The following is a 13,965-nucleotide window of genomic DNA, read 5'->3' on the forward strand; positions in this document are numbered from 1 at the left end:
TTTTGAAATGGCTTGGTCAGAACGAACAGAAAGCCAAAAAATGGTCAAATAATGCCCAGGGGTTTTAAGTGGGATTGTAAGTATTATTTCGATATTAACCGTAATAAGGACGTTTGAAAGTGTGTCACACAGAAGTGACATCATCTAGCAGCAGCCAATAGAAAAGCACTTTCAGATGACATTGTTCCTAGGTGACAGTTTTGCTCGACTTTTGGCTCAATGGCTCTACTCGCCTGCTTTTTCATTTCACTCAGCCGAAATGCAATGCTAGGTAAGAAATGTGTTACTTTAATCATTTTACCATGGTGTTTATTAATTATAATTAATTTAATATTGCACACAATACACTTTTTTTTTTTTTTACGAAAACTAATATTGAAACTAAAACTAAGCATTTTTTGAATAACTAAAATTAATCAAAACTAACTGAACCGTCCTGAAAACTAATTAAAACTAACTAAATTTAAATAACTAAATTCAAAAATGAAATAAAAACTAACTAAAACGAAAATTCCAAAACTATAATAACCCTGGTTGGAAAGGGAATTCAAAATCTGCCATCATTTAGAAGAGGCATACTGATTTAATATTTATTGAAAGTTGAATATTCATTGAAAGGTTGAGGGTATGATTAATTTGACTCCTTATTGCTGCTGAAGTAAAAAATGTAACTTTTATGCTCTAAATAACGTTAGAGATCACATTTCATGAAAAATTGTGTTAAGGTCACCTGATCGACAAGGTCATTTTCAAGGTCAGCTAAAACAATCGTCAAAGGGTTACGCAAATATGCACCAATCTTCGAAGTGATTTTTTTTGTCAAATTCCCTTTCCAACAATATCCGTTTTGTGAAGATTGACCCAGTATTTCCTAAGATACAAGGGTTCAAAGGAAGGCATCCATGGCCCTTTTTGCCTAAAATATCGAAATTCGGCAGGCCGTAGCTCCCAAGCCCCTGCACCGATTGATCTAAAATGTGAGATTTAGTGTTGTGCCATCACTACCAACAAGTACACCAATTTTCATTCAAATCAAAATCTGCTTGGTTAAAATGTTCAGGTTTTTTGGGGGGTGATTTGGCAAGGAACGACCCATTGTTGTTTGCTAAGATGCAGCATGTCCTTTCCAAATGGCTAATCTATCATGATCCCAAATATCCTCTCACTTCAGGATGACGTACAGTCCACCACAGCCGACTCTCCCCCCTCCTTCAAGCCTCCACCCCCATCAGGGGTGCAGAGGCGCAAGAGTAGAAGAGACCAGCTCGTCAAATGCCCCTCGTTTGAATCCACACACTCGGGCTTGCACTTCACAGCCTCCACCCGCCCTAACCACAACAAAAAGCCAGCTCGCACCCCTTCATCACCTTCCCTACATCACAAACAAGATCCTCCTATGTTGCCTTCCCGGGACTATGCGGCCACCCAAAAGAAAGAACTCTTGGCACCTTCCAAGAGAGAACCGAAAATAGCCACTCATTTATCCCTGGTTGCCCAACAGATTGGCCCTTTTCCACGCGTCCAATCCCCAAGCGGGCGTGCCAAACTGGCTGACGCATCCCCTCCGCCGCCACCTCCACCCCCGTTGCCCGCACCTCCTCCCCCTCCTTCTTCTCTTCCCCTTAAGCCAGCTACAATGTCCAAAGCCTCGTCTCCAGGCTCTAAGCAACAGTTTGTTACAGTGGAGGTTCACAGGCCCAACGCAGAGCCCGACGTCAATGAGGTGCGGCCGCTGCCCCAAGCTAGAGGTGAGAAAAGTAGGGCGTAGTAATTACTGGACATTATGCAAGTTTTGAATTTACAATGTGTCAAATTAACTAAATTCTATACAAAAGGAGCAATACAATTCTGTAAATAAATTAGGAACATTGCAGTGGCAGTGTTTGAATTACATGGAAGCCAAGCCCTGACAAAGCACACTTGGACTTCCTTATTTATTTATTTTAAATTCATGGTCAAAATTAATTCTTCTCTTCAAGTCAACATATTATTTGGGTATACAACACATAATAGAAATAGTGCTGTCAAAGTTAAAGCGTTAACTAATTAATTAATCACAAAAAATAAAACTACATGCATTAAAGTAAAGCATTTAATAAAAGTTTGTGTATTACATTCAGAATATTTGTTCATGTCAAAATATTGGGGTACCCCCCCCCCCCCCCATTTTAAATAATGCAAGTAATTAACTGATTAGAAAAAGAGGAGGATGAGAGATGCAGTGGATCAAAAAATGTTGAGGACGTCCTCATAACATTAAATGTCGAAAGAATAAACACACAACAGGTGCTCTTCAAATTTGGCGGGCAAAATTTTGGGGATTAAAAAGCCTTTTTAATGAATTGATTAATTGTGATTAAAAAAGATTATATATTATATATAGATATAAAAATGTAATCGTTTGTCAGCTCTAATTAGAAATGACCACAAACAAGTGACAGGGTTGACAAAGCTGCCAGTAAATAATCAGCACAAAAAGATGAACTTGAATCCAAATCTACTTTGTTACTGGCTAAAATAAAGTCCACTGAAGTGATCAAATATTATTTCTATGAAAGATAAAATGTTCAAAAGATATGAGCTCACAGCATGATACACAACTCGGGTCTAATAAGGTTAATTCCTAAGTGTCGCATACTATGGTTATTGCTAAATAGATAAATATGTTTGTTTGTTTAAAAAAAAAAAAAGACAATCTTTGCATCCATCACTAAGCGGTCTAATGAAACTCTCCTCAAGATGATTCTGCAACATTTAAATATGTTGGCGTTTCTAAATTAAGAGTTGTTCAAAAATGCAGATTTGGAAATGCAACTCTTCTCGCCCCCTAATTGCTAGTGAAGAGCACCAAATTACTTAAGTAATTACATAAGTCTGCCTGGTGCGCACCTTTTCGCACGCAAATAAAATATCTCTAATGGAAGGCAGGAAGATTTTGAAGATAGTTTTTAGATTAGAGAGAGAAACAATGGCCTTTTTTAAATGTATTTTTATCGAATTCACATCAGCACCACAACAGTGCATTTAATTTGCAGCTGGTGGGCAAGGGATAATCGTATTCAAGATCCGAACATCGCTCCAATCAAATTGCACACATCTGTCAACTTGCTTGCTTACCTCATTACAATTGAATTAATCAGAGCATCAATCACGAAAAAAAACAAGAGAGAGAGAGAGAAGCATTGCCCAGGGCGATTCATAGTTTGCAGTTGTCCAAGCAGTTGGCCAACACCATCCAGTCCTAACATAATGGCAACCTGCACAACATATTCAACACAAGAGTTGCACATTCTGCCTTCATAAAGATGATAATATTCAGTTGTGATTGACACGTTGTCTGAAATGTGCTCCTTTAACATTAGGGTCATGTGGTTGTAATTTGCAGTAGTGTGGAACTGCACTGTATTATAATGAAAGCTGTGTAATAATTTGCTTTCCTCATTTAGTCACATTAGAAAGTCAAAATTATTAGGACTCTCTCCATTCTCTGATAATCAAAAGTGAGCATTATTATCTTAGTAAAAGCATACAGTATTTTGATACAGCTTTAGTATTGGCTATCATTATGATGTGCAAGTCATCATTACATTGTGGCTGGTTGTGTGTTCATCAGCCTCAAAGCAAACAGATGTTGTTGACAGCGCGAGGGAGATGAGAGTGTTTTGCTTGGAACTACATAAATGTATCATTTGCCCACATACTGCACAGTCACAAATATTTCCTTATTATGTTATCTGAAAACTGTGTACAGTGTTCCCTCGCTACTTCACGGTTTGCTTATATTGCGGCTTAAAACTTTATTCTCAGAATTCTGACTTCTCCCCACAATTCATAGCTATGAATTACAAAGTCTGAATTTTCACTTTAAAGTGAGAATTCTGAGATCAAAATGAGAATTCTCACTTTAAAGTGAGAATTCTGAGATCAAAATGAGAATTCTTACTTTAATCAGAATTCTGAGATCAAAATGAGAATTCTCACTTTAAAATGAGAATTCTTAGATTAAAGTGAGAAATCTGAGATTAAAGTCAGAATTCTCACTTTAAAGTTAAAATTCTGAGATTACTCTTCACTGGATAAAGTTACTTACATTATTTTTTTTTTACCTTCTTTTTACCTCCTTCCATGAAACAAGAAGTAGCATAGTAACCCATGCCATGAAGAACGGCAATAGAATAGAAATATAAAAAAAAAAAAAATGAAACTAAATTGTATTATGCAAAAAAAAAAAGTGTTTTTTAAAGCATTGCGGTGGAAGACAAACGCAGCGATTGAGTCCCGAGCGAATGAAAGTGCTGATATCACGTGTGCCTGCCTCCCCCCTCAGGTGGCGCCCTGTCTCAGCTGTCAGACAGTGGCCAGACTCTCAGTGAGGACAGCGGTGTGGACATAGCTGAGTCAGGACACATCAGCAGCTCCCATTCCTCATGCACACGACACCCTCAAGAAAGCCAGGGGGGCGGGGGGGACAACCCCACCAAACCGGTGAGGGTGTACTTCCAAACAACTGTGGGCCCGACATGAATCAATGGTTATTAATAGTTGAGGGGAATGCATAATTTGATACAAGAACTGTCTGCTGCCTTTGTGAGGACCAATTGAGCGGATTCGAAACGAAGTTTGAGCCTAAAAATAACAGCCCTGTTATGTTTGACCGAGGATCTTGTGCCACCCTCGCCTCATTGATGTGCATGTAGCGTAATAGACGGAAGCTCTGGGCTTCTGTAGCTCTCACACGGTGCTATTTTAAGAACAAGCAAAGGGCTTTTGTTGCTCACAGTCCACCGTTGTGAAGAGGCCATGAAAATGAGCGCCAATATTTATACACACATCATGTAACTTCAAAAGCTAAATCTGCTTCATTCAATTAATCGATTTGTCTAGTGCGACAACTTCTGCATAGTAATCAAGTAATTTAGCCTCCTCCAGACTCAAATGTAAACTTTTCATGAGTGGTTTGTGAGGCTGTTTAAGGTTTAATGTTCCAATTAGATACAGAGAATTACTAAGGGAATAATTTGTCACTGTTGGTTCTCATAAATGCAGACGTACAAGTCCATGTGGAACATCCTCCCTCTGTTTTTGCTCATTGTTTACTTTGCTTTTGTATTTAGTTTTTTTAATTTCACATTAATTTTATGTATTCACTCAAAAGTTCCATCTATTATTTCATTCACCATTGTAGTGTCGTAAAAAGTGATTACTTATGTAAGGTCAGAAATGGTGAAGCTTTGTTGGTGATGATGGGATAGTTATTAGGAAGTGGCGTACTCTATTAGGAGGCTATTTCAAAATGACAATAAAGAGAAGAGTGTGTGTGGGGGGGGGGGGGGCGGGCTATCTTTTTGACATGAGGCTTCTTATATTGCTTATGAGCCATTTTGTGGTTTACCATACATTTTTGCATAGCAGAACTAGTTCCTGTGTTTGAGCAGTTTGTTAACAGTGGAACCTCCAAAGAGAATCTCAGTTCATTCTGTCCACTTTTGAGTTTTAAAACAATATTTACACTGATTGCTACACAACCCTTTATTTACTGTCCAGTTGAACTTTCATACAGTAACTGGCACACAAGTAAAATTGACAATTCCGAACATCTGGGCATGTCTTATGTTTCCACAATGCAACGCTTCATTTCCACGGCATATTGCTTTTTTCCTGTGAATTGCATACAAACCGGGCATATTGTTAATGTAGTCACAATTTCAAATAAAAAATAATCCTGACAAAGGCCAATACTTTTCAAATAGCGTAGAGCGTCCTTTCACCAAGAATAAATGATGCGTTCGATGAAAGTAGGAAATCAAATTTATCCCACTCGAATTGTCAGATCCGACTTCAAAGCATTTGAGGCAAATGCAAATACAAGACATATGTTCACTGGACACAGTGTGATTTGGAATGACTGTGTTAACCGGAACAACAAAGAATTTACCGGAATCAGCCATCCTTGTTTATATTTGCCTCAAACGCAATGAATGCGGAATGGGACACTCCTGAGTGGGATAAATCTGTCTTCAAACTTTTCTTGAATGCAGCAAAAGACTGCCATTTGGACTTGTGACATAAGATAGGAATTGTCAATAGATGTACTGTATATTAAACTAAACACATTAACTAAACTGAAATATAATTACTTACCCTTTTATCATACAAGAGAAGAGAGAAGCTTGCTGATTCTTCACACCGTTGCAGAGAGACACACAGGTGTGGCACATCAAGATGCTGATTAGACAGCATGATTATTGCACCGGTGTGCCTATGCTGCCCAAATTAAAGGCCACGCTAAAAATTTACATTTTTACTGTATTTGTGGGTCTATGGTGGCCATAAAACTGTTCAGTATCTGGTGCGACAAACATTTTCCTCACACATCACCTTCACATAGAGTTGATCAGGTTGTTGATTGGTGCTTGTGGAATGAGGCTCAACTTCCTTTTCTATGATTGTGTGAAGTTGCATGTTGTCGTATACGCCGATCCAGAGCACCCCCCACCAAAATGCTTAATGAATGCCAGGGGTTCAGTGAGTGTCCCATTTTGGTAAAAAAAAAAATGAAGAAGAAGTAAATAAATACATACAGTGGACTGGTCCTGTATACAGATTGTACACTCATTCAAAACAACCTCTGCTGCATGGTGCTGTGTGATAAAACTAAACATTTTACAGTGGCCTTTTCATTGTGTGCAGCCTAAGGCACAACTCTGCATTAATTATGCTTTCTAATCAGCATCTTGATTAGTCACACAAGAGGTTGGATGGATTATCTGCAAAGGGGAAAATGCTCACTAGCAAAAAATGCACACAGATATGTGACCAATACTTGAGAGAGTTTGTCGTTTTTGCAAAGCCTTCAATTTTTGAGTTCATGAAAAATGGGAGCAAAAACAAAAGTATTTCTTATATTTTTGTCAGGAAAACTTGAACAACAAATCTCAGTTACTTTTATTATGGTATTGAAGGGTTTTCTTCTTGCCTACGTTGAGTTCCAAAACTTTCCAAGATTTGCTAATGTGTCGCGTAATGATGATCCATATGTTGATAGCAGCATTTTTTAAAGTCATAATGGTTCATCTCCAAGTAAGACTAACAAAGGACCAAAATTTGGAGGTTACACTGTTGATATGGTTTCAATTAAATATTACAAAATAATTATATATAAATGATTAACTTGTAGGTGTGAAGTTCTTCTATTGTTCAAGTGAATTAGCAGCAACAAAACAACACACATGTCAGTCAGTCACATTTGTCAACTTTAGAAAATGCAAACCTCCCAGAGACATGAAAACATGTGCAACATCATCTACTGCAAATTTCTAATTACTATTCCCTCTGCCTGAATGTAGCCAGGACTGTTGGAGCCCACCTCCACATTAGTGAGGGTGGCAAAGAGTGCAAGTACTTTGGGCATCGCAATTGAAGGAGGAGCCAACACTCGACAGCCATTGCCACGAATTGTCACCATACAGGTGAGTTACAGTTATGCCGCTACTACCTCAAATAACACCTGTTATTAGCACAGGGTGCTAGTCAACACACATTTTAATGAATATTACTGTACACGTTGTCAGCTGTGTTCATGATGCCACCCACCCGCCTGCCACATTCAAGGTGGCATTTATTGCCCTTCAGGCCGGTGTATGGAATCACACTGAGATCCTACCAGAGGCATTGTTGTTGTTGCACCCCACCTCTCGCCCAAAGTCAGCTTGCATATTCTCCAGTTTTGGCAACCTCAATGAGGACAGGCAGTGTAGAAAATGCATGGAAGAATAGTTCGAACAGCATTTTAGTTCTAAATCAAAATAAATATGATTGAGAATTGCTGTTTGTACTTTGCAACTTACTGATGGCCAGGCTATAAAGTTTCCCCCACCCATTGCTAAAAGTTAATTGGTAAAGACTCCTGAGCATCTGCAACTCTAAAAACAGCAGAAGTGGTACACTATAAAAAAAAAATAGAAAATAAACGATCTAAAATCATCTAAAATTTACCTGATTACTAGGCAGCAAAGGAATTATCAAATACAATGGTAAATTTAACTTACACTATCTATTATGTAACGGTAAAAATTGTTACTGATAAAGACTGGAGAAAACATACAGCAAAAAATGTAGTAAAATACACCCAACTGCCCCTGGTGTGCACCGCAATATGCGCATACCGTAACGTGACGTCATCGGTAAGCGGAAGTCTTCCGCCCAGAGAAGGAATGATTTGCATTTTCTAGCTAAACAGCCAATCAGAGTGATCTCCATTTTGTACACTGCAATTGATGGCACAAACCATGTCTAAAAAGTACTATGACTCTTACTTATTCACAATTGTAAACGCTGCTTTTTACTTGTTACTTTAGATTTGTTCCTGCTTGTATTTTTCATATGTTTGACATTTTATTTTATGACACCATGACAGTAATTGGTCTCACAAACAATGACTTCTCAGCCATGTACGGCATTTATAGCAATGATAGGAAGCAAGCTTCTTCCTATGACATAAGGTCAAAGGAATGATGGTGATACGTTATGTACGGAAGCGCTTTAAAATGCGCACGTATGTGAAATACTTTAAAATTATGTACTTATGTACTAACAATTTTAGTAAATATTTTTTATTTATTCACGTATTTAATGCACCTATGTAGGATTTTTCACTCATGAAGACACTTTTAACCAGTTTGTTCATGACGAAATAATTGAATTCTCCTTTATTTATTAATGTGATGATTTTTTTGTCATTCACGTTACGTCCAACATAGTCATTCTGAGTAGTACTAAGAAATTGTGAGTGTATTTTACCCAATTATGATTAGCAGTTGGTTGTAGAACGTATTCAGAAATGTTAGGTAAACTCTGCCCAACATATTTAAATATTTCATAATAATTGAATTAATGTGATATTTAACCACACTGTATATTTATATTTGCCCAATTAAAGTGTCTGCAAAGTGTTACCCTACATCTATTGGGTAAATTCTATAGATTATTTTTTATCCTTTTTTCAATCTTTCCTTTGGTCTCTTGAGGTCTCCCTAATGTGTTGGAATTTAGATGTTTCTGGGGTTGGGGAAAGATTCTGGTTGGCAACCCGGTGGGTAGTAGGTGATGTCTGGTCGGTACTGGATTTTACTTTCCTTTCTTTTCTTTGATCCTTCCTCGGGTCTCCTGACAACCTCACGACTTTAGCTGGATTCTGAAGTATTCGGTTTAGGTGAACGGTATGGGATTTATAATAGATTTTAGGTGAATTAATGAGTACACACTCACACGCACGCACATATGCACACACACACCCGCACATGCACATACTCACGCACATACAAAAATAAGAAAAAGAGAACAGAAAATTCATGGAACCCTGCAAGCCAGGACCCACACTACTCATTTCCTATAGGTAATTTAAAATACTTAGGCATAAAAATCTCACCTAAATTAACTGATTTTTTTTCATTTAAACTTTTCTCCACTTCTGGATAACATTTATAGTGACTTGGAGCGCTGGAATAATCTTCCTATTTCTCTAATAGGACGAATAGCCACCATTAAAATGAAAGTTTTACCGAAAATAAACAATTTTTTCTCAATGATTCCATTTAAACCTACGGCTAAATGGTTCCAGTTGTTGGACTCAGCCGTAACAAAATTTTACTGGAATAAAAAAAAAGCAAAGATTAGTCTATCTACTCTTCAGAAAAGCAAATCCAAAGGTGGTCTAGAGGCACCAAATTTTATGTACTACTATATAGCTAACCAGCTACAATATATCGTTCTATGGGCACAACCCAACAGAGACACTAACTGTTGGTTGGAACTAGAACAGAAGGATTGTAATAACCTCAGACTTCGAGATTTACTCTTTATTACAACATCAATTAAGCGCCATAATTGTTTTAAAAACCCAATGATTTCCGCCACCGTGACTGCCTGGTGGAAGGCACTAGAATTGACAAAAGCCCAAGTGGAGCCCTGTGGACTTTCTCCCCTATGGCATAACCCCGACTTTCAACTTAACAACCAACCGTTTCATTTAGCTGTGTGGGAGCAGAAAGGAATTACACATCTCCACCATCTCTTCTCAGATAATATGTTTATATCATATACATCCTTGCTCCAAAAATACAATATAGAAAACGGAAATTTTTTACATTATCTACAAGTTAAAAATATGATAAAGAAAAAAATTCCAACACTTCGGGGTACGCTCCAACCGCCTGTTTTAGCTAAAGATATTAACAAGCTTTCTCCGACAACAACAAAAAAACTTTCAAAAATATATAAGTTACTTTCATATACTGATAAAATGTCTTTACCCATCTCGAAATGGGAGACAGACTTGTCTATAGCACCGGAACCTGACTTTTGGATTCAAGTTTGTGAAAACGCATTTAAAATGACAAAACACACAAATTTACAACTTATCCAATATAAAATTATTCACAGAACATACATTACTCAATATATGATGAAGAAAATGGGACTCTCAGACTCCGACATTTGTCTCCAATGCTTACAAAACACTACAGACACTTATGTTCATGCTTTATGGTTATGTACTCCGGTTATGTATTTCTGGACTAAAGTCTTAGAAAAACTTTCCGCTATTTTGGACTGTAGGATACCTTTATCTCCAAACTTGTGTTTGCTAGGTGACCTAACAACAACTGACTTACCACATAAAGAATTTCAATCTACACTTGTAGCCCTTACTATCGCTAAAAAAACAATTCTTGTTAACTGGAAAAATAAACAAACTCTGAATATCGGCCAATGGTCTAACCTCCTCATAAATCACATTTTAATGGAAAAAATATCTGCCTCAAATAAAAACCAAATATCAAAATTTATAGAAACATGGTCTACGTATATAGAATTTTTTAACCTAATTCCGGATACTTAATTCTGTCTGTTAGCGAGAGCCACTACATCGTGATAACTTACATTGATGTTTCTGCATCTGGCAATTTATTATTATATTATATTATTAGTATGGGATTTTTTTTTTAATGGGCTTTAGGTGAACTGATGAATACACACACGCTCGCACGCACGCACACACACACACACACACACGCACATACACATACTCACCCACATACAAAAGAAAAGGGTATATATATATATATATATATATATATATATATATATATATATATATATATATGTGTGTGTATATGTGTATATATATATATGTATATGTATTTAAAAAAAAAAAACATTTATTAAATTTTTTTTAATTGATTTGTTGGATTTTTAAAAAAAAAAATAAAAAAAAAAGGAGAGCAATGATGATGTCAAATCGAATGAACAATACTGAGCTCTCCTGTAAAAGAAAAAAAAAATAAAATAAAATAAGAAAAAGAGAAGAAGAAAAAAAGAGAGAGCAATGATGATGACATGTCGAATCGGTAAGACTACCGAATGAACAATACTGAGCTCTCTCTTTAAAAAAAAGAAAAAAAATGTCAGTGTATAAAACTTAATTAATTAATCAAATCTATATATATTTACAAAACAATAGTACAGCAACAAAACACTGGCCAGTGCCCTGGCACGAAAATGGAAGAGAGCCGTAACAACTGTCAAACAAATCTTAAGTGGTTAATAAGGAGGAGCTGAAATTCCACGACATAAAGCAATCTGTAATAAGGCTCAGATGGAAACTCCAAGCAGAATGTTGTTTTTCATTCTGACGTCAGTTAAACTTTTTATCAAAAAATTAACTCATACATATTGTAAATGTTGGAAATGACATGTTGGGCACCGCTATAGAAAGCTATTAACTGTGCCTTGGTCAGCGCGGAACTTCTTGCTATTGACAACAAAGCCTTGCATTTACTCACTGACTACAGCACGACCATTTTCTCACCAAAGAGATACACTTTAAAGATCAGCACAGTCACAGGCAGTAGTGCACAACTCTTTCAATGCTGTCCCTCAGTCTTCTTCCTAGTGAGCTGGTGATTGAAATGAAAAGGGAGACTGATTGCAACCGGATGGTTAAAAAGCATTGTAAATCACCACGTTCAAAATCTGGCAATGTACAGAAAAAGTAGTATTTGAGCCGATGGGCTCTATTTTTGCAGACAGGCATGTGACGCACGGTGAAAAATCAGGTGCATCGTCATTTTTGTGCCGGGGCGAGTGTAGTTTAGCGTGTTTATGAATTTGGTAGACACACTACACGTCATTGGGCGTTCCGGGGGATCTAGCAATTTGGTCACAAAAGGTAGATTAGATTTTAGACTCACAAAAACAGGTCTAACTTGTTGTGCAGGTCTTTTCACACGATTTTGGTAGATTTGATCGAGGCGCAGGCAGACCGACTCGGCGCTCCACGAATGTGCGTGGTGCATGTCATCGTGTTTCATTCATAAATATGACAACAGTGTGAGACAATCCTTGTGAAACATTGGAAAAAAGTGTTAAACAATATTTTATTGTCATCATTAAATTATTTTACACCACCGATACACAATCGGTCTGCAATTGCCTATGTCATATGCACTGCTGACTACATCATCCACAAGTCTAAATCTTGTAGTTTACTTGGATCAACACACTTTTGTGCTCGCCAATCTCACGCACGGACTCCAGCGGGTCAATTTCTGCTTCAGCAATGTGTGCACTTCCATCGCCCTGATTTTAATGGGAATGAGGAGAGCAACTTTGATTGGTGGGGAGTTGGTTGCGTTCCCTCCCACACTAGCACAAATACCCCCTTCTACCTGTCAAAAGTCTAAGAAAATACAAAAAGAAAAAAAATCCAGCCGTAAGGACAGTGAGACTGCCCTTTGTGCTAGAATTGTGCACAAAAAAAGGGCCAGATTAGGAAACAAGTCTGGTAATATGGGCAGTTGCACTTTTTCAATACAGCTTAATTGGGTATACCTGTATTTTTGTTTTCTTTAGTTTAAATATTGTGCCATATATATATATTTTATTTTATTTTTTTGTCAATGGTCTATTTTTGCTTCTGATTGCTTTGTAATTGTATATGATTTAGTTAAAATTGTGTGTATGCGTCATTCTTTCTTATTGTTTTTTTTTTTGCCGTTTACAAGTTTTAGCTTTACAATTTTGATTTTCATTTTAAAGGCTTTTAAAGGCTTTTTTATTATTATGATTTTTTATGCTCGAAATAAAAATTCTAAATAAAAAAAATATAAATAATTCAGGCCTAGGATTATTTTTCCAGCTCCTCCAAAAACTCACTTGCACAAAATTTTAAAATTATAAGGTACTGTTTTTTTTAAACACTGGTCCATTTGCTTAGCTGTGCTCTTTTACAGTCTTGAATACCGAAAAGTGACTTTTCCATTTCAATTTAACTACCAACTTCCAAGCCAACATTATCGATGTCACAGCCGCAGTTACATCCCTGAACAATAACAGTGTAGTGCTCCATTGTTATTTGAAGCCATTAATAACACAACAGCCTTGAGGTCACACTTGGAAAAGTGAGCATTGAAAACGCTCACCTGGGGAAAGGTAGCGTGGTGTTATTAGGCCCTTGAGCAAGGCACCCAACCTCATTGCTTCCCCCAGTCAGGGCCAAGCATCAGCATGATAAACTGTTTTTTGAGAAACATTCATTTTCTTTCTGGCGGCTGTCCGAGGGGCGTCGGTTCAATTCGAGGGACAGATGATTGCATCACAGCGCAGCCACTACACTATATTATTCTGTCCCTGTTGTATAACGCAGTCAAGTTGATATAGCACACCTTTGGCTTGTGCATTCTGTTTCTCCCTGGCTACAGGGTGCTTACTGCATGCCAGCCGTTATCTTTCCAAATCAGTGGTTGTGAAGCACCCGTTATCACTGCTGACTTCCCATCACGATGACCGACTGCTCTACGAGCATCGAGTAATTGTTGCAAGTGCGGACTCGAAATAAAGAGATAATAACCGCACTGTGATGATAAAACGGTCTCGATGTGGAAGCCATCCTAGTGACATGTAATAAGG

At 37.4% G+C, this 13,965-nt stretch overlaps 1 protein-coding gene across 6 annotated transcripts in view; it reads left to right on the forward strand.

Annotated features, from left to right (window-relative positions):
• whrna (whirlin a) overlaps positions 1-13,965 on the forward strand; it is a 146,279-nt gene that overhangs the window by 125,032 nt on the left and 7,282 nt on the right. For all 6 annotated transcript variants that reach the window (XM_077542439.1, XM_077542440.1, XM_077542441.1 and 3 more), the window contains 3 exons: positions 1,172-1,748; positions 4,328-4,485; positions 7,347-7,469. In XM_077542439.1, coding sequence (XP_077398565.1) covers positions 1,172-1,748; positions 4,328-4,485; positions 7,347-7,469 — 858 coding nt within the window. The remainder of the gene's footprint in view (positions 1-1,171; positions 1,749-4,327; positions 4,486-7,346; positions 7,470-13,965) is intronic.

The sequence above is a fragment of the Vanacampus margaritifer genome, chromosome 14 (genome assembly GCF_051991255.1).
Source record: "Vanacampus margaritifer isolate UIUO_Vmar chromosome 14, RoL_Vmar_1.0, whole genome shotgun sequence".
Lineage (NCBI taxonomy): Eukaryota > Metazoa > Chordata > Actinopteri > Syngnathiformes > Syngnathidae > Vanacampus > Vanacampus margaritifer.